Below are 21294 nucleotides of genomic sequence, written 5' to 3'. Positions count from 1 at the left end.
TTTAATTTTTTTTTTTTTTCAACGTTTATTTATTTTTGGGACAGAGAGAGACAGAGCATGAACGGGCGAGGGGCAGAGAGAGAGGGAGACACAGACATGGAAACAGGCTCCAGGCTCTGAGCCATCAGCCCAGAGCCCGACGCGGGGCTCGAACTCACGGACCGCGAGATCGTGACCTGGCTGAAGTCGGACGCTTAACCGACTGCGCCACCCAGGCGCCCCTGTTCTCAGTTTTTAAGAGTCTCTTATGCTTTGACTCTCTCCCACTCTAACCTCCTTTTGTTTTTTTTCCTTCCCCTCCCCCATGGGTTTCTGTTAAGTTTCTCAGGATCCACATAAGAGTGAAAACATATGGTATCTGTCTTTCTCTGTATGGCTTATTTCACTTAGCATCACACTCTCCAGTTCCATCCATGTTGCTACAAAGGGCCATATTTCATTCTTTCTCATTGCCACGTAGTACTCCATTGTGTATATAAACCACCATTTCTTTATCCATTCATCAGTTGATGGATATTTGGGCTCTTTCCATAGTTTGGCTATTGTTGAGAGTGTTGCTATAAACATTGGGGTACAAGTGTCCCTATGTTTGTATGCTTGTTTAAACAAATGAGCTTTCTTTCATCTTTCAATGTATCAAAGATGCTCGTGGCAACATTTATTACAGTCTTAAAAATTGAAACAATCTAAATGTCCATGGGGTGGATGGCTAAGGAAATGGCAGTGTATTCACACAAATAGAACAGTGTGTAGGTACTGGTGATGCAGTAGAGAACAGGTCATAATAGTTCCTGCCTTCAAGGAGTGCATTTCATTGAGAAGATAGACAAGGAAACAGGCAAATGCCAAGTATGGTTTTCTCTCTTGTATTTCTGTTATCTGGCTGCTTCTCATACTCAGTTTCACTTTTAATTTTTTTTTTAACGTTTATTTATTTTTGAGACAGAGAGAGACAGAGCATGAACGGGGGAGGGTCAGAGAAAGAGGGAGACACAGAATCTGAAACAGGCTCCAGGCTCTGAGCTGTCAGCACAGAGCCCGACGCGGGGCTCGAACTCACGGACCGCGAGATCATGACCTGAGCCGAAGTCGGACGCTTACTGACCAAACCACCCAGGCGCCCCACAATTTCACTTTTAGATATTAGGATTTATCAGGGCTTGCCTCTGAGTACCTTTTACTCTCAACTTTATCTTCCTAAATGAGCTCATCAGTTCCAATGGATACAAATGTCATCTTTGTTGTGATGGTTCCCCATCTTATAATTTTGGCCCAGACACGACTTGCGTTTCTGACTTGCACATCCAAATGCCTTCTTGATGTCATCACTTGGATATTGTTTCAAGATACCTTAGACTTAAGAAGTCCAGAACAAGACTTAAAAAAACAAACTTTCCCCTCTCTTGTCAGCATTTATCCATTTACCCATGCCAAGAAACTTGGTATCATCTTGGTTTTTTGTCTGTCTTGCCCCTACACACAGTTGAATCCAGTAGCAAATTCTGCTGATTCTGCATCCAAAGTATCCCTTGAATCCATTCTCTTCTTTCCCTAATTCTTTCCTGATTAACAGGGTATCATCTTTCTCTTTTCTTTGCCTTCCTTCATTTAATAAGCAACCAATTAAAAAAAAATTGGATTGTGCCATTTTGGGTTAAATCCTTTATTTAAAGTTAACTAAAGGAGTTAGTCCCTGCACATGTTGTGGCCTTTTCCTCTTCCTCAGTTTGGTATCAGGTTGAGTGTGCTCCTGTTCATGGTGATAGGCACTTGAGGATTCAGCTTTGAAGGCTCTAGGAGAGTATTTGGCATCCCTGGGTCAGTCAAGATCTAATAGGCCAGTTGGATTTACAGATCTGAGTCCAAGGCACAGGCTGAGGCTCTTGAGATGTATCATCTCCTTATAAGCAAAAGGTGATACAGAATGTTTAGAGGTGGACATTGGAAGATGTCAGCTTGTTAAATCATAGGTGAGTTATTCACGTCTGTCTTGGATTTTTCATGGGTAAAGGAGGGTAACAAAACCTCTTCTACCTACAAGAGTAAAAGTGGAAAAGCCATAGTTTTGAGATTCTTTGGATCAGTATAAAAACTGAGTCTATCATCGGTTGGTTATTACCAAATATATCAAACAAAACAGGCATAAAAGATTGAACTCACCTTTCCTTCTGAGCAGTCATAATCTGTCTTTATGTGCCAGACACTGTGCAAGTTACCAGGGAAGCGAAGACAAGTGAGACCCTGTCCCTGTCTTTGAGGTCTCAGTGTGATGAAGCAGCGTAGTTGTTTACAGTCTGATATGCCGTGCCTAACAAGGTGCTGTGGGAAGTCAGAGGAGAGTAGCCAGTCTTCTCTGCAAAGGTGATGCCTGATTTGAATCTTGAATGACAAGTAGGAATTAGCCAGGCAAGCAAGACATGGAAGGGGATTGTAGCGAGAGGTAGTATGTACTAAGGAATAAGGGCGAGATGGCACACGATACCTTTGGAGCTAGATCGGTCACAGAGGGCTTTGTATCCGTGTCCCAGTGGCTGGACTTTATTCACTACTAAGGAAAGCAAGAGAATCAAGTTTGCATTTTTGAATGATCGTTCTGGTAGCTGGCAACAAGCAGAGTGGGGAGAGACTTGTAGACTGAGAAGCCTAGAGACACTTAGGCTGTGACCTTCAGGGATGTGGTCAGTATGGTTGAGAGGTTAATAATCTGGATGAATTTCACATTTTAAATCTTACCTTTTTCTTTCATTAGGTGGATAAATATTTGAAGGAAATTCTTCAAGATCTGGTTAAGAACCTTACCAGCAATATGTGGCGAGTTCGAGAATCTAGGTACCATTTTTTGGAAATATAAGACTAGTCAAATAGAAGTGACTTTTTTTTTTTTCTTCAGGTTTCCAAGCTTTATACTTTTGCAAAAGGAATAAATTCATATTACTAAAAAGCATATTTTTGGTTGGGTTAGACAATCTATGTTTAACTATTTAAAACTCAAAAAAAACCCTCTAGTTAGTGGTGTTTCTAACTTGTCTTAACTTACAGAAGTATGACATTAAAGAAGATCACTTGTTAAATTGGCACTGTCAAGACTTTGTAGGGCATCATTTATTTATGTATTTATATGATTTATTCAGTGCCTGCTGTGTCCTTTCACTTTGCTACCCACGTAGGGATACACTGGTAACTAAAAAGTGATGTATCCTCTCAAAGAGGTTGTATTATAGTTGTGGGACACAGACATTTGATGAGTGCAAATGTCACATGCCTGTGGTGTGTGCGGAACTAGGGAGAGAATAGGTATTGCTGTCCAGCAGTGAGGGGGTAGGAACTGGAAATACAGGCACAATCCCTATTCTTGTTTGGTAGGACTGTTTCATAGTAGAAGATTGAACTACCTTGATCTTATATTTTAAAACCAAATTGTTTCTTTTCAGCTGTTTAGCTCTGAATGATTTATTGAGAGGAAGACCCCTAGATGACATCATTGATAAACTTCCAGAAATTTGGGAAACTCTTTTCCGGGTACAAGATGATATCAAGGTATTATAGAAATAGTCTGCATTTATTCATGGAATAGGTGTAAATGGATTGTTAAAGTACATATGTTAGGTGTTTCACAACTCACTCCAGACAGTTTTAAGAGACTACAATTTCTTCCCGAAGTTTCAGTCTTGATGTGTCTGTGAAGTTATGAGGGTGGATATCCTTAGATCTAAATTGAATTGACTTAAAAAAAAAAAAAAAAAAAGTGGCTACAGTCTGACTTTCTTTCAATAGAGATTTAATGATGCTGTTGATTAGGATAAATAACAGTTTGGAAATAATCCAGACTACCTCCACTTGATCAGTTTTATAAATTGGATCAGTCACTCCCAAATAATGGGACTAATTCTTTTGAATTTTTCCTAAGTGATTTAAATTTTAAACACTTGGGATATCTCACCATTAGAATTAGGTACTTCAGTTTTACCTTTCTTTTTGCTTTATTCATTACAGACTTTTAAAAGTCTTCCAGAATCCTCACATAGATATCTATATGTTTGTGTTAATAATACATTTAGCTTCTAAACTGTTATACTTATAATAGCCATGTTTTTGCAAGGTCACAATAGGTCCTTCCTAATTCAAGGAATATATGCTGTTATGTTCCTTGATGGACAGGGAGCCTAGTGAAACACTATTTTTACCTGGTATCGAAAGTAGGATTTTTCACTAATCTGTATAGAGTCGGGGGCAGTTAAGTACACATTGTGGGGTGGATGAGAATGAAACGAATCTGTATCATGCCATACTTTTCCTCATTTTTAGGAATCTGTACGGAAAGCTGCAGAACTAGCCCTGAAAACCCTAAGCAAGGTGAAAACTCCTATCTTATCTCGAGGATGAGGTGGGGCAGGGTTTTCTGAGACCAGGACAACAGTGACTTCTTTTTTGTCATATAAGTTGACATTGAGTTGCAGTGACATGAAGTAATTGGCTTCATGTTCTAGTTCACAGTTCTTAGAGTGAATGAGAAACTGGGTGCCATTATACTAGAATACTAGTAGTTGTGACAAAGTCTCTGTCTGATCTCTTTCTGTGGTCAGCTTCTCTGGGCCTTTACATAAGATGTGACTTTCACTGGACCCTTGTAGATCAAGCAGCATCTATCTTGTCTCTTACTATTGCTATGGTTATGTGTTAATCTTCCTTGCATATTTACGAGGTTGCCAGGCTTTTTGAAATAAGTTTCTTACTTGAACTTGATTTTGTGGTATTTCAGGGACTTCTACATTCTAGCTATGTAAACCTTGCCATAGGTTACATGTAAGTAGTAAGTAGTAAAACCAGGTTTTAAATCCAGATGTTTCTATTTATGTATTTAATTTAGAGAGCATATGTGTGACTGAGCGGGGGAGGGTTAGAGAGAAAGGGAGAGAGAGAGAATCCCAAGCAGGCTCTGTGCTGTGTGCTGAGAGCCCGGTGCGAGGCTCAGTCTCACAAACCCATGAGCTCATGACCTGAGCCGAGATCAAGAGTCGGACACTTAACCAACTGAGCCACCCAGGCGCCCCTAAAACAGGTATTTCTTATTTCTCATTTGTGTTCCTGACCACTGTGTTATGCTGCCACCCAAAGTTATTGATGATGATGATAATACCTTAAGCCTTCTGCAAAGTGCTTTCTTACACATTTTCTCATTTTATTTTTGACTGTTTCCTGTTGGCCTGAGAAAGCCAAAGCTTAGAGAGTGGAAGCATTACCCAATTCCTTTTAGTTACTGGCAGACAGAGGACTCTTTCCTGTTTCTCCCCAAAGTATCATGGAAAGTTGATTAACTTACTCTTTTCTGTGGCTATGGGAAATATTTTGTTAGAGGAATGCTTTACTGGGTAAGAGGTCATTGTCACTAATTTCCACACTCTGTGTATGTGAGGTTTGTGTGAAAATGTGTGACCCTGCCAAAGGAGCGGCTGGCCAGAGAACCATCGCTGTCCTTCTGCCTTGCCTTCTGGACAAAGGAATGATGAGCCCTGTGACAGAAGTTCGAGCCCTCAGGTGTGAATCCGCTGATTAAATGAATATATTGGATTTACTTAGTTCCTAGCCATTCAGCAGAAATAGTGTGTCTCTGAATGTTAGATTCTTAGAGTATGGAGAAATGAGTTGAGGATAGCCTATTGAGGTGACCGAAGAGCATTTGTGAAAAGTTGTGAGGTAGACCATTTTTGCAGAAACAGACATTCTCATGGGGACCTTGCTTTGGACCGGCATTCTGCCATTCTGCCTTGACCTTGAGTTAGGTATCTTACTGTGTTGCCATCAGCCTCTGCCCCCAGCAGGCACACATTTCTGTTATGTCACAGGTCCTTGGGAGTTATTGGTTATATCATTTAGTTAATATTTCGCAGATTACTAGCTTTAAAATAAACTGTACCACCTGCAACAATGAATTACTAAAAAAATGCACTCACATGTTTAGACATATATGGCTATTTTGTAAAATTCAATGGTGAACGATTCTAGTTTGTATTGTTTTTTTGTTTTTAAACTAGACTCCTATCTAGGAATTTTATCTGTCATTTTAGTTCAGTCTTAAAATTAGATCAAATTAATACTACCAGCATAGTACCATACTTATAATAACTGTTTCATACTACTAATAATAAAATAGCTGAAGGGAGTTTTTTCTTTTTTTTAAAGATTTTACATGACAAAGGCAAGGGAATTATAAAATTAAGATATTACCATTTTGCTATTCTCTGTAAGATAATCTGCGGTAATGATCATTAGTAGCTTCTAACTCCACTGGTGAAAGGCTGATGGGAAACTAACTGAATGGTTAGGTCAACCAAACTTGAATCCACTGATAACTCTTCACAAAAAAAGACAAGCAATGAGGAGGGCACTGGTTGGGATGAGCACTGGGTGTTGTATATAAACCAATTTGACAATAAATTATATTAAAAAAAAAAAGACAAGCAGACATTACATGCATCCTGATGTGATGGAATAGGACATGTACACCACCACCTGTGAAAGATTCGTATTAAAAAAAAAATTGAACCTGATGTAGCCTGCAGATCTGTACAGGGGACAGAGGAGCATGTTAAATGACACCATTGGAATACAACTGATGAGAACAGATTATTAAAAAAAAAGGGTAGGGACGATACTCTTAAAAAGGATTTGGGAAATGCAGTAAATTGCAATGGGTGGGTGGGCTCTGGATCCAATTCCAACAAACCAACTTTTTTTTTTTTTTAAGTTTAATTATTTTGAGAGAACAAGGGAGAGGCAGAGAGAGGGAGAGAGAATCCTAAGCAGGCTTTGCATTATTAATGCAGAGCCAGATGCGGGGCTTGATCTCACAAACAATGAGATCATGACCTGATCAATGAGATCAGCCAAGATCAAGAATTGGAACACTTAACTGACTGAGCCACTCAGGTACCCCAGCAACAAACCAACTCTTAAAGACACTTGTGAAACAGGGAAATTTGGATATCAGATTATGTGAAAAATATTATTAATATTTTCTAAGCTTGAAAATGGTATTTTGGTTGTAGTAAAGGATCCTTGTCTTTTAGGGACACATACTGAAGTTTAGTTAGGAGATACTTGAAAGTAATATGATGTCGGAGAGGGGAAGTGTGCTTGTGTGTATGGAGGAGGTATAAATGAAACAAAATTGGCCAAAAGTTGCTGGTTGTTGAACCAGGTAGAGAATATGTAGGATTTCATTTACGATTCTTTTCTTCTTTCACATATGCTCAAAAATTTCTATAATAAAAAGGAAAAAGGTAGTGTTAGGACCAGACTCTAACCAGGCGAATGTATTCCTGAATGCAATAAACTACAGAATGTCCCCATGATTAGATTTGTAGAGCTTCTTGCTTTTGTTAAAAGGACTTAGGAGTTGTGTTCTGTGTGTCTGTAGCATTAACACCCTTGTGAAGATTAGCAAAAGTGCAGGAGCCATGTTGAAACCACATGCACCAAAACTCATCCCAGCTCTGTTGGAATCCTTAAGTGTGTTGGAACCCCAAGTTCTCAATTATTTGAGCCTCCGGGCTACAGACCAAGAAAAGGTGAGTTGACAACAAGACATGTTGGTCATGGTCAAGGAGGAAAAGCCTTGTTAAGGTCCTGAGTTATGTCTGAACAGTCTTTCTGGTGTTCCTAGACAACTCCATGACTCAAATGATACCTTCATCACTCTTGAAATAACTCAACTCCTGTGACTACATGCAGTGTGTTTTTTGGAGGGGTGGGAGGGTGTATGAGGAGTGCTTATGTACTATTTTGTGAATTGGATGAAAGCTAGCACTTCCATTAAAAAATGGATTTATGTTTATATAACACAGTTTTTTGTACATGTTTCATTTTTTTTTTAAGGGGTGGGTTCCACACCTTCAGAGTCCTTCTGTGGACCACTCCTGCCCTTATAAGAACAGAGGATTTGTATCTAGATTTGGGCATAGTCCAAAATTATTCTGCTCTTCAGATATACTGTAGGTGCCTAGACTGATCAAAGTTTTTTAAAAATTGTAGGTGAAACATTTGCTGTGAAAAAATAATGCAGAAGGGTAGACAGTAATCCCCTAGGAGCCCCCTCTCCCTTGCTGGTATAGTATCACTTCCTGAGGGTACCCACTCTCAGTGGTTTCCTGGGTCTGTTTTGAAATTCCTTTGTAGTCATAGCCTACAAACACAAACAAGCACACGAATTTGAAAATAGACGATGAATGTTGTTCTACAACTTTCTTTTTGTTATTGACAATACATCATATCTGTAGATAGAGCTACTTCGTTCTTTTTAATGTGTGTGTCATATTTTATAGTGAGGTGATTGCAGATTTTTGTCAGATTATGCAGCATCAAAGGTTGTGCCTGTTCCTTTATCTATATATTATTTCTTTGAAAATTTCCTCTAGAAACAAAGCCCTTTTATGGGTGTGTGTGTGTAGGGGTTCTTCTTAATTAATTGTATGTGCTGAGTGACTTGAATTTTTGTTCTCAGGCTGCGATGGATAGTGCTCGACTTAGTGCTGCCAAATCCTCTCCCATGATGGAAACAATCAACATGGTCAGTGCCTAATGTAATAGCAATGTTTGGCTACCTTAGAGTGTAATTTTTCAGTCTTCAGGGTCCATCAAGTGATGTAGAGATTTAAGGGGTGAGTCAAGCACCTATTGTGACTCTAGTTTTTTCTTAGCATAGTTTTTTCTTCTTCTTCTAGATTGCTAAGTGGAATAAATCATTTTCTAAATACCAACATCCATTAGTTCAGATTTGTGTTATATTAAAAGATCCCTCAAATGTGTATTTCTTTTGGCCTGCCTGTTTAGAAAGATTCAGATAGTTGTCTCTGCCTGAGCATTGTCCTTGGGAGGACCTAGGAAGGTGTAAGCTGGAGGTTCAGTAAAGGTAGGCGGCATGAAAGAGAGGGAAAGAGAACTGAAGCAGTGCTGAAATGTTTTGGTCGTGGAAAGGGATTTGCAGAAAAGAGCTGCTTGGCACTGAGGTTCTAAATTCTAAAGATCCTAGAGTCTGGGATTAGGGGTCACGAAAGTCTAGAGCCAGCTCTGCTATGCAAACACTGGAGTGCTTAACTGACAAATTGTGAGCTACTGGAAGTTGTTTCGCTAAGCAGAGCGCAAGGCTGGACAAGAGAAGATATTCTTTAGTGCTTATGGGGGGACTATCACCAAATTTTGGTCTAAGGATATTATGTCTTAATTGGATTATTGAGGGGAAAAGAAATCTTAAATAAATAGAAACGGTTAGCAAATACCTTACAGATACGCTCATTTATAATAGAATGTGTGTCATTGCATTTTTAAAACATAGTATTCACCTAAGAAGTTGACTTTAATAAGATGGTTTTGTTGGGCAGGCCCCCTGAAGCCAATTCATGTGTTTTACACTGAACATGAATTGGGAAAGAGGAAGATAGGCCCAGAGAAATCCTTTCTTTTTGGGTAATCATAATTCATTTTCTCCTGTAGTAAGTAAATGTTTTTTTTTTGTTATTTTTGTTTTGCTTTTATTTTTTTAAACATTTATTATTTTTTTTAAAGTTTATTTATTTTGAGAGAGCACCTGAGCCGGGGGAGGGGCAGAGAGAGGGAGAGAGAAAATCTCAAGCAGGCTCTGCCCTGTCAGTGCAGAGCCTGATGTGGGGGTCGATCTCACCAACAGCAAGATCATGACCTGAGCCTGAGATCAAGAGCTGAACGCTCAACCGACGTAGCCACCTAGGTGCCTCTTGTTTTGTTTTTATTGTTGACCCACTGGTAAATGGTTTTTCTGCTTGTAGTACAGTGGTGGTTTTTACGTTGAAATCAGTGCAAAATCAAACCAGCAATTTTCAACTTCATGTCAAATCCAGCGGGTAACATATTTGACATGGCAGTTTTAATTGATGTGGTATTGACTTCATCATTTTCTGAGGTTAACTTTGTGTTTATTCTTTTCCCAAAGTGCCTGCAGTATCTTGATGTGTCGGTGCTGGGTGAGCTAGTTCCTAGATTGTGTGAATTGATCAGAAGTGGTGTGGGTCTCGGAACTAAGGTAAGTAAGTGTATTTTTTCACAAGAGGAATTTTCATCTTCATTAGTTTGGGCCACAAAAATGTAACAGCTATCATACTGAAATTTATAGTTCTCTGTAACACTTAATAATATCTTATATTAACTATTTTGTTTCTATGGTTGCACTAATAAGTTAAAACCTGTAACTCAGAATATAAAACATGTGCCTTATCCAATAAATTGTATCTTGCTTTTTTTAGTGGAATCATTTCTGTTCCCTGATTGCCATGTACATGTTCTCTGGGTCCTCATCATGATCAGTTATTAATGGAAATGCTTCTAGATATCGAGGCACGGCGGTTTTAGGTGGTGATTAGTATTTTCACAGGGGCCAGGAGGTGTCTGGTTAGAAAAATGTCTTCTTGTTTAAGATCTTTCAAGGATCAGACCCAGTCCCCACACTTTCAAAACAAACAACTCAGATTTTTTTTTCTCCTGGCAAAAGTAATACTGCTTGCATTTAAAAATTTTACCATTTATAGATCAGGAGGAAGTTAAAGATTGTCCACTAAGTTTACATGCAGAGGTGATTGCTGTTAATGTTTCACAGTGTTTTCTTCCACTCTCTTTTCCGGGCCTGTGTCTTCTATAGCATCCTCTTTAATGACCATAGGGTACTCTGTTGTGTGGCTGTAGCATCATCTACTTCAGTCCCTCAAGGAACATCTGATTTCAGCCTTTTTGATATTAAACAAAGCACTGTGATGCATGTCTTTGGACACATCTGAAGCTATTTCCTTTGGTTAAATTCTTAGAACTGAAAATGTTAGAACCAGGGTGGCCAAGAGGACATGTTACCCTCCTGAAAGACTGTACCAGGTTTCTTTCTTTCTTGCAATGTATGTGAGAACACACATCTTCCTACTGAAAGCCTTGAAAAAGATCTTTGCATTGCTAATTTAAAATAAGGACCTTCCTCTTTCCAGATTGAATCCTGCAGGGGCTGTTAGGCTTCATATATTTCTCATCTTTAAATCATTGACACCTAAGACAAAGGGTTTGAAAGAAAGAACATTGTGACCATCAAATTTAGACCTTTGCCTTTGTAACCCTGTAGGGAGGCTGTGCCAGTGTCATTGTGTCATTAACTACTCAGTGTCCCCAGGACCTAACACCTTACTCAGGTGAGTTTGTCAAAACCTTGTGTGGTGACATTTTGGTATGGCCATGTCTTGTGTGACAAGGTTTTTAAAAAAAATTATTCAGACACGCTTGTGATCTTCTGTATGGTTTTTCTCCCTTTGACCCCCCCTTTCTGCCTTTGTTTCTTTGTTTGCAACAAGGTGCAAGGATGATCAAGTTTAGTTAGTGTTCACTGTTTTATAAGTATTGGATCAATTCTTACTGGTATAAGGAGGTGAAAGTATCTGTCATTTTGTAGGATTTGTTTACCACTTATGTCTAATTTTTTTTTAAAGTTTGTTTATTTTGAGAGAGAGAGAGAGAGGGAGAGAACAGCAGGAGAGGAGCAGAGATAGAGGGAGAGAGAGAGACTCCTAAGCAGGCTCCACGTTGTCAGCATGGAGCCTGATGTGGGGCTGGAACTTATGAACCATGAGATCATGACCTGAGCTGAAATCAAGAGTCAGACGCTTAACTGACTAACCAAGGTGCCCCTTTTTATGCCTATTTTTATGTTAGCTTTTTTCTCTTCTTAGATTGCCTTCTACATGGGGCAAATGAACTTCATAGTACCTAGCTCTCATTTTTGCAACGTTTCCTACAGTATTCTAGACACAGATTGTTTAATTTTATATCAGGCAAAGGAAACAAGTGGATAGTACAAATGTAACATACTTGGGTTCCAAACTAGTGTGGAATAAATCAGATACTAATTACAGGATTAAGTTTGTTTTTGTCCTGGGAACAGAGCAGAACGTTTTTCCTTGTTGTTTCTGATAGGTAAATAAGTGTCATGTGTTTCTCCGTTACTTCTGATAGGTAAACTTATGAGTGCTTTGCTTAGTGGCCTGACAGATCGGAACAGTGTAATTCAGAAATCCTGTGCATTTGCCATGGGCCATTTAGTTCGGGTGAGTTGAATTTTGTATTTAATTAAGTAATTCTACTTTGGTAATTATAAAGGAATAAATAGGGTTGCTTTCTCTCTCAGACTTCACGGGATAGCAGCACTGAGAAACTCCTACAGAAACTCAATGGCTGGTACATGGAGAAAGAAGGTACCTTTCTTTTCCTCTTCTCTACTAGTTTTAACTTAGATGTTAGCAATCTAGGAACACAGTACAAATCAGGTCTTGCCCTCTGATATTATGCGCTTTGCTTAGGAACATTTCGGACTGGTTTTACGGATTTGTTTTGCCACGGTGCAAGCTGAGCTAGTAGTCTGTTGAGATCAGTCACCCTGACTGACAGCAGCAAGCATGATGAAGATTATGGTGTTTCTGCTCCTCTTTAGAACCCATCTACAAGACCTCTTGTGCTTTGACTGTTCATGCTATTGGACGATACAGCCCGGATGTATTGAAGAACCATGCCAAAGAAGTTCTGCCTTTGGCATTTCTGGGCATGCATGAAATTACTGATGAGGAGAAAGCAGAGAAGGAAGAGTGTAACTTATGGACTGAAGTGTGGCAGGAAAATGTACCTGGTTAGTAAACAGTGCCTGTGAATTAAACCTGTTTCTTAAAAACCACAGCTGGGGTTTTCACTCTTACTTTTCATCTGTAAACTCTTGTAGTTACTTTCCCAGGACTTTAGCATCATGTGTCCCGTTTGGTTTTAAACCCGTCCAAATTGCTACGTTCTCAAGGTTGGCCCTCAGACCTCTTTGCTCTCTGCCCTCATTGCTGCCCACGTAACAGAACAGAACTCTGCCCAAGCAAAGTAGAGCTGTACCTATTTGAGTTGGGAGTGAACGGTGATTTTATGTTGCCTTAGTGTATTATTTCAGAGTAATGCTTCTCCATTCTGTACTTCACCTTCACGTGTGCAAATGGATGGTGACCATTTGCATGACACCCTCCTGTGGGCATATTCAGGTTTATAAAGTCTTACTGTTATAAAGGTATATCACAACACTCCAACACTCCCCTCTTTCTCTCTCTTTCAGAGAGTGGTATGATGTAACTGTTGAGAACATTTATTGCTGATGGTCACTGCCTTTTTCTTTTTCAGACTTAGAAAAATGTTGATTTTTTTTTTTTTTTGTCATTTAAAAGTTGCTCTAATTTTGCTTTTCATAACCTAGGTTCCTTTGGTGGCATTCGGTTATACCTGCAGGAGTTGATTACCATTACCCAGAAGGCTTTGCAGTCCCAGTCCTGGAAAATGAAAGCCCAGGGTGCAATTGCCATGGCATCAATTGCAAAACAGACCAGCTCCCTAGTACCTCCATATCTGGGAATGATACTGGCCGCATTACTGCAAGGCCTGGCTGGAAGAACATGGGCAGGAAAGGTAAAGGAACCATTCATGCCCAGTTAAATTGAAGGTATCCTTAAAGGATTATGATTTCATCTTTCATTTTCCATAAAAATTAGAATCTGCTTTTGTGGGATGTCAGGTGGATTGTTTTATCTGAACCAGCTTTTCTAGCCAGTGGGAAGCTCTGTGTAAACTTGGCCTGATTAAATATGATGTTTCATGAAAGTGTAACCCACATGTTTTTGAATACTGCATAGTAATGCTGGAGATTGATTTTTATCTATCACGTTTAGCTTTCCAAGAGAAGTCTTAAATCACCTGGTTGGCTGTTTCATACCTGGTGACCTTGTGAACAGATCAGGATTTGGCACACGTGAAATTGAGTAGAAAGCAAGTTGTGCCTAAACCTGGAGCTGAGGGTGCCCATCGCCGAGGCCTGTGAATTAGTCACTTCATACACACGGGTGATGGTAGATTACTTAGAGTGAACACTCAGCGGGGAACATGACATGTGGCAGCATGTAACAATCTACTTGCTGTGGTCACAGTCAGTGGCGGCCAACACAGTACTGTAGAAGAAGTGCTGGACTGGGACTTCTGTGATTGACCTTGGACAAGTCAGGTCTCTAGGCTTTCTAAAGTGGAGATGAAGACACTTGTCCTCCCTCTGTGGTTTGTAGTAAAACTCTGTGGATGTGCTTGTTAAATAGTAAAGTGTGTTAAAGATACTATGACTCTGGCTAAGTTATTAAATACTCCTCAGGTAATGCAGTCATCGTATATAGAATGTCAGTAACACACATGTGCTTAACAGTATTCCCTCATCTTTCAACCCTTTAGGAAGAGCTGTTGAAAGCCATTGCCTGTGTGGTGACAGCATGCAGGTAAATGTTCTTCCAGTGACGATGCCATTTCTTAAACAGAACCCGAGAGCTGCATTCCTTACTAACTGTCCTGATTCTTTTGTGTGGATCCTCTAGTGCACAGCTGGAAAAGCCTGTGCCCAATCAGCCCAGCACAAATGAAATTCTCCAGGCTGTTCTGAAGGAGTGTTGCAAAGAGAATCTTAAATATAAGATCGTAGCAATCAACTGTGCGGCGGATGTCTTAAAGGCCACCAAAGAAGACAGATTCCAGGAGTTTTCGGACATTGTCATACCTCTCATCAAGAAGGTAACCACCACCTGTAAACCCTTCTGGTTTATTTTATTTTATTTTATTTTATTTTATTTATTATTTATTATTTATTTTTAAATTTATTTTTTAACATTTATTTATTATTGAGAGAAAGAATGTGACTAGCGGAGGGGCAGAGACAGAGAGAGAGACACAGAATCCAGAGCAGGCTCCAGGCTCTGAGCTGTCATCACAGAGCCTGATGTGGGGCTCAAACCCACGAACTACGAGATCATGACCTGAGCTGAAGTTGGACGCTTAACTGACTGGGCTACCCAGGTGCCCCCATTCTGGTCTAGTTTATAAAAACTAAATTTAAAAAGATTAAAAAGAAAAATTTTTAAAATTTTGAAACTTAAAAACTTAAAAAATTTAAAAAGAAGGGAAAGAAAGGAAGATTTTCCACGTACCCTGTTTACATATTTTATTAGGATTAGTGTAACTGCAAATAGTGGAAAATCCCGCAATATCATGGCCTCAAACAAGATAGATGCTTTTTTGTCACCTAGGAGCCTAGGCATTCTGGCTGATTATGCTGTGAGCTCTGCCTTCCCTACAGTGTGCAGGTGTAACTGCCTTCCAGGCGGGTGGTGGCAGAGGAGATGAGGAAATGATGCAGGATCCAAGTAGGCATGGCCATTCTCTCTCAAGGAGAGTTCTTGGATACTTTGTGGCACTTTGACTTGTATTTCCTGATACTTAGCTAGGTGTCCACACCTGGCTGCAACAGAGGCTAGGAAAGGTAGTCTTCTAGGCATCCATTTGCCCTTCATGGGAGAAGGGGAGAGTGTGTGTTTTGTTTTGTTTTTTAAACAGAGCAGAAAGAGCAGTTTATTGCAGGGATTTCAGCCCACAAGCTGAGAAACTCATGGCTATGGGAACAGTGAGTTGCAGGAGTGAATGTTGGAGCAAATGGACAGTCTCTAACATAGTGGTGATGTGCTTTTGCCTTTTAAGTGTGTGCAGAAGCCATCCTAGTCATCCTAGAATGAAGACAGGGAGGTCAGTGTGTCACTGTTTTGTTGTTTTAATTTTTTAATGTTTTTAAAAAAATTTTTTTAACGTTTATTCATTTTTGACAGAGACAAAGTGTGAACGGGGGAGGGGCAGAGAGAGTGGGGGGCACAGGATCTGAAGCAGGCTCCAGGCTCCGAGCTGTCAGCTCAGAGCCCAATGCAGGGCTCGAACTCACAAACCCCGAGATCATGACCTGAGCTGAAGTTGGACACTTAACTGACTGAGCCACCCAGGCGCCCCAGTGTTTGTTTATTTCTGAGAGAGAGACAGAGTGAGAATGGGGGAGGGGTGGAGAGAGAGGGAAACACAGGATCTGAAGCAGGCTGCAGGCTCCAAGTCGTCAGCACACAGCCTGACACAGGGCTGGAACCCACAAGCCGTGAGATCATGTCCTGAGCTGAAGTCAGACACTTAATTGACTGAGCCACCCAGGCGCCCCCTCAGGGTGTCTCTGTTATTTGTCTCTACTGTATATTGAGGGGACTTTGATGAAAAAGACTTAGGTGTCATTTGGAAAATGAAGTACTCATTTTTGGAGATTGGACACTGGTTCAGAGAGAAAAAACTTACGGCTTATCATTTTTTTAAGAAACATGAAATGTTTTAAATAGGATTTGTATTTCTTGTGTTGCTGCTCGTTGGTTTTCTTTTAACAAAAAGTAGTTTAGATAATTTCTGTTATATACTGATATATGGGTATACATGGATTTAGGAGACTGTGTTTTAAATACATTATTTCACCAGCTAGCTGCATGAGTCACCTCTCAGCTTGTTTCCCTTTCTTATTAAGAAAGAGTTTGGATTTAGATGATTACCAGGTTCTTCCATTTTTAATCCCATGACTCAAATGCAAATCTTTTTGTATTATGCTTAAAATACTACATATACAGGGGTGCCTAGGTGGCTCAGTCAATTAAGCATCTGAGTCTTTTTCTTTTTTCTTTTTTGTTTTTGAGAGAGAGAGGGTGCAAGTGAGCGAGAGGCAGAAAAAGAATCCTATGAGGGACAGAGAGAAGTGGGGTTCACCCGAAGTAAGGCTTGAGCTTACCTGAAGGTGGGGATCATGCTCACCTGAAGTGGGGCTTGAACTCACGAACCGTGACATCATGACCTGAGCCAGAGTCAGATGCTTAACTGACTGAGCCACCCAGGTGCCCTTTTTTTTTTGTTTGTTGTTGTTGTTGTTGTTTTTTTTTTTTTTACAGTTTATTTGAGAGAGAGTATGTGAGCATGCGCACGCACGCAGGAGAGGGGCAGAGGGAGGGAGAGAGAGAATCCCAAGCAGGCTCCCTGCTGTCAGTGCAGAGCCCAGATAGGGAGCTTGATCTCATGACCGTGAGATCATGGCCTAACTGGAGATCAAGCGTTGGATGTTTAACTGACTGAGCCACCCCGGTGCCCCATGTGTCTCTCTCCTTTTTTTTTTTTAATCTTTTTTGTTTTTATGTTTCATATTATTTATTTTTGAGAGAGAGGGAGAGGGAGAGAGGGAGAGAGGGACAATGTGCGAGCAGGGGAGGAACAGAGAGAGAGGGAGACACAGAATCTGAAGCAGGCTCCAGGCTCTAAGCTGTCAGCACAGAGCCTGACGCAGGGCTTGAACTCACGAACCGTGAGATCATGACCTGAGCCAAAGTTGGAAATCTGACTCTTGATCTCAGCTCAGGTCTTGATCTCAGGGTCGTGAGTTCAAGCCTGCATGCCCAGCGTGGAGCCTACATAAAAACAAACAAAGCTACATATACAGCATATTTTTCACCTTTTCTTACAGATTGCTTTAAAGGATTTTCCAAATTTATTAGAGAGGTGTAGTATTTCTGTAACAAATTCTTTTTTCAAAAAGGAAGACTCATGATAGAGAATTTAGCATTTAATTCTCAGTTAACATTTCCTACTCTGGTACCCTGGGTTTTTTTTGTAGTACACCTGTAACTCAGAAGGAAAAAAATTAAAATTTGCTTTCTTATATCCTAGAACTCACCTGAGAGCACTGGCATTCGGACAACCAAAAACGAAGATGAGAATGAGAAGGAGAAGGAGCTCCAGCTGGAATGTCTGCTGGGAGCCTTTGAGAGCCTGGGCAAAGCCTGGCCCCGGAACGTGGAGACCCAGCGTAAGCAGTGGAATCTGCGTGTGAAGTGCTGTAACCAGAGGTTACTTGGTGGGAACGAGGATGTTCTGTGTGGCAGTTGGTAGTTGTTGTTGCTTGCGGAGCCTGATTCATAGTAGGGATTCACTGTAAACTGTCCTCCTACCTCCGCAAACAGTCTCGTGGACACCCGTGTAGGGTCTGCGAGGGCTCCCGCCACGACACAGTAAGACACACTGGGCGTACTAAACAACGGAAATTACTTTTTCCCAGTCCTGGAGGCTGGAAGGCTGAGCTCGAGGTGTTGGCAGTGTGGGCTCTTCTGTACCCTCTCTCCTTGGCTTGTAAATGACCATCTGTGTCTGTGTCCTAACCTCTTCTTATAAGGACACCAGTCAGACTGGATTGAGGCCCACCCTAATGGCCCCTTTGAAGATCCTGTCTTTCAATACAGTCACATTCTGAGGTACTTGGGGTTAGAACTTGAACTGATGAATTTGGGGGACACAATTCAGCCCATAACAATCATGATAAATTTTATGTATTTTGGCCATAAAAAGAATTGTTACTTTTTATGGTGCTCTTTTCTGGGGAATCCATAGAATTTATTAGTGAGCTCTTTTCTTCAAAACTAACGGCCTTGTTACCAAATCTTCAATAAACAGGTGAAATCTGTATTTCACTGAGAAACTTGGAACTTTTTGAGAGATTTTTTAAATTGAATATATATTTCCAAAGGTTTAAGTAAAGAACCACTAAACCTTTGCTCCTGATTTAAGTTGCAGTTAGTTCAGAGGGCCTCTTGGGATGACACTGTGCTCCTGAGTTTGCCTTATGCTGGTTCCTGCAGAGCACCGTGCTGAACATGTTAATAATCTTGGATACTGTATAGAATATTGTTGATTATTCATGATTGCATATGTCTAAAATCAGACTTAAGATTGTCTTTGAGCCTTGGCTGTTCTTTGTGTGACCTTCATACAGCATATTTGCTATGTATTGGAAGAATTTTCCATAAGACAGAGATTTGTTAAGTAGTCTTATTTCTTCATCTTATGTTATGGGCTGCAGTGAAAATCCACCTCATTTGACACCATTTGGACTCCTAACTTTTGCTTGATAGACAGGAAAAATTAAAGTAGGGAATTCTATAAAAAAGATCCCACACAAAGCAGTACATTATAGTGTAGGGCAATGGAATGTACATTCATTTGCTAGTTATTGAGGAGACGGCCAAGGTCTGAGAATTTAATTGTTCCACATTGGCTTCTTATGTACATCTTACTCATAATGTAGCATCTACAATTTCTGGTTTATGTTTGTTTATGGTGGAGAAAGAAATTATAGTCTATTAGAAAACAAGTCAGGTGCAGAATTCTTTTAGATTTTTATCCCCATGCATCTTTACATTGGTGAATTGTACTAAATTCAACAGCATTTAAAAAATAACTACTTTGTTGAGTTTTATCCTCCTTTTCATCATTGAGTGTGTTATTAATGATGTAATTATAACAAGTGCAGTTGGCATAACATGTTGGAATAAAGCATTGTTGTCTCTTGATAAGCCTATAATATGCAGGAGCTTGTGAGTGTCCAGAGAGGAGTTCCCTGCCTCCAGAGTTCTGCTTTCTTTGGCTGTGACTCAGGGTATTTTACAGGAAAAGGGAGTGTGGTTAAGATTCTCTGTTAGTTCCTTGGAGAAGGATATTGCTTTGAAAACGAACATTTATGAGCAGTTACATAGGACCCTGGATAGGGGGATGTCTCTGGTCTGGGAAATTTGGGAATTGGGCACAAAGTTACGCTGAAGTTTCTTGAGATTTCATGGCTTTAATTTAAAGGCATATGTTTTATTTTTTCCTCTTTCCTACCCTCCCTATCCTTCTGTGCTCCGGTTTCTGTCTGTCCCTCGTGTGTCCCTCTCTCACTGTGTGTCTTATTCCTGCACTCTCTGTCTCGCTTTGTCTTGTTCTGTTTGCCCCAGGTTGTTACCGTCAGGAGCTGTGCAAGTTGATGTGTGAGCGGCTGAAACTCAGCACGTGGAAGGTGCAGCTTGGAGTCCTACAGTCGATGAATGCCTTTTTTCAGGGGTAATTCTGCTTCACACACAGTTTAGTCATTTATTTTGCCTCCCGCATCCACTCAGCATTTTAGATCTAATCAGGGAATTTTTTCAAATTTCATTTTTTTAAATTTTTTTAACGTTTATTCATTATTTGATAGAGACAGACAGAATGTGAGTGGGGGAGGGGGCAGACAGAGAGGGAGACACAGAATACGAAGCAGCCTCCATGCTCTGAATTGACAGCACAGAGCCTGATGCGGGGCTCGAACTCACAGACCGTGAGATCATGACCTGAGCTGAAGTCTGACGCCTAACCGACTGAGCCATCCAGGGGCCCCTGAATTCTTTCAAATTTTAAAACCAAATAGCTGAAGTGACATTGTAAAGTGATAACATGCAGATAGAAATTGTGCCAGAGAAGTTTCTTTAATAACTGGCACTTGTATCTTGCTTTTATTGTACAGATTAATGCTTTTGGAAGAAGAACATGCAGATCCTGAGGCTTTGGCTGAAATTCTTCTCGAAACTTGTAAATCAATCACATATTCTTTAGGTGAGTGTGGTGAGCTGATGTGGATATAAGGAGTCCTAACCTTAGAGCTCAGAGAGTGGAGCTTCAGATACTCCCTCCCTTGTGCAAAGAGCCTCATTCACAGAACAGCTGCTGTAATACTTCATGTACTCGACATGTGTCCCCAAACTGTGGCATGTTACTCTGGAACTAACCCCTAGGTTAGGAGAACCTTTGTGGTAAGTATTTTTATTTAACTTTTATTTGGAAAGAATTTCAAACTTACAGAAAAGTTGCAGAAATAGTGCATATAATACGTGTGTATCCTTTACGCAAGGTCACCTGTTAATATTTTGTCCTATTTACTTCATCATTTGTACTTCTGTGTACCTATGTTTTTTCTTGAACCATTGATGGTATGTTGCTGACATCGTGCCCTTTTACTCCTTAGTTTGCCACGTGTGCTCTTTGATGTAACACGTGCAGTTACCAGCTGTAGGGAGTGTAACACTGATGCAGTAAGTTTAGTCAGATTTTTACCATTCATATTCAGGGTTTTCAGTTGACTTAACTATGCTCTTTTTTTTTGTCTTAATGTTCTTATTTATTTATTTTGAGAGCAAGAGAGAGAGAGAGCATGCGTGCATGTGCGCAAATGGGGCAGGGGCAGAAGGAGAGGGATAGAGAATCCCAAGCAGGCTCCATGCTGTTAGTGCAGAGATTGATCTCACGAACTGTGAGATCATGACCTGAGCCAAAACCGAGTCTGATGCTTAACTGACTGAGCCGCCCAGGTGCCCTCAACAAAGTTCTTTCTCCCCTCCCATTAGTAAGGATTCCAGTCCAAGATCATTTACTGAACTTGGCTGTCATGTCTTTTTAGTTTCCTTGAATCTGGAACACTTCCTCAGCCTTTCTTTATCTTACATGACATTGATAATTTTGAAGAAAAGTCTTCCCCCTGCCCCTCCCCCCCCC

The 21294-nt window shown here is 40.3% G+C and overlaps 1 protein-coding gene across 2 annotated transcripts in view; it reads left to right on the top strand.

Annotated features, from left to right (window-relative positions):
• The window catches only part of ECPAS (Ecm29 proteasome adaptor and scaffold), a 100425-nt gene that overhangs the window by 72749 nt on the left and 6382 nt on the right, over positions 1-21294 (top strand). For both annotated transcript variants that reach the window (XM_040481951.1, XM_040481952.1), the window contains 17 exons: positions 2750-2829; positions 3432-3537; positions 4306-4353; positions 5414-5535; positions 7418-7568; positions 8501-8566; positions 9965-10054; positions 11132-11198; positions 12016-12107; positions 12188-12254; positions 12491-12682; positions 13283-13491; positions 14299-14342; positions 14439-14631; positions 17626-17764; positions 19725-19830; positions 20270-20358. In XM_040481951.1, the coding sequence (XP_040337885.1) occupies positions 2750-2829; positions 3432-3537; positions 4306-4353; positions 5414-5535; positions 7418-7568; positions 8501-8566; positions 9965-10054; positions 11132-11198; positions 12016-12107; positions 12188-12254; positions 12491-12682; positions 13283-13491; positions 14299-14342; positions 14439-14631; positions 17626-17764; positions 19725-19830; positions 20270-20358 (1861 nt within the window). The remainder of the gene's footprint in view (positions 1-2749; positions 2830-3431; positions 3538-4305; positions 4354-5413; positions 5536-7417; positions 7569-8500; positions 8567-9964; positions 10055-11131; positions 11199-12015; positions 12108-12187; positions 12255-12490; positions 12683-13282; positions 13492-14298; positions 14343-14438; positions 14632-17625; positions 17765-19724; positions 19831-20269; positions 20359-21294) is intronic.

Source organism: Herpailurus yagouaroundi, unplaced genomic scaffold (genome assembly GCF_014898765.1).
Source record: "Herpailurus yagouaroundi ecotype Mexico unplaced genomic scaffold, PumYag 160, whole genome shotgun sequence".
NCBI classification, from domain to species: domain Eukaryota; kingdom Metazoa; phylum Chordata; class Mammalia; order Carnivora; family Felidae; genus Herpailurus; species Herpailurus yagouaroundi.
Note: the sequence above shows the minus strand (reverse complement) of the source record. Positions and strands in the feature narration are given on the sequence as shown.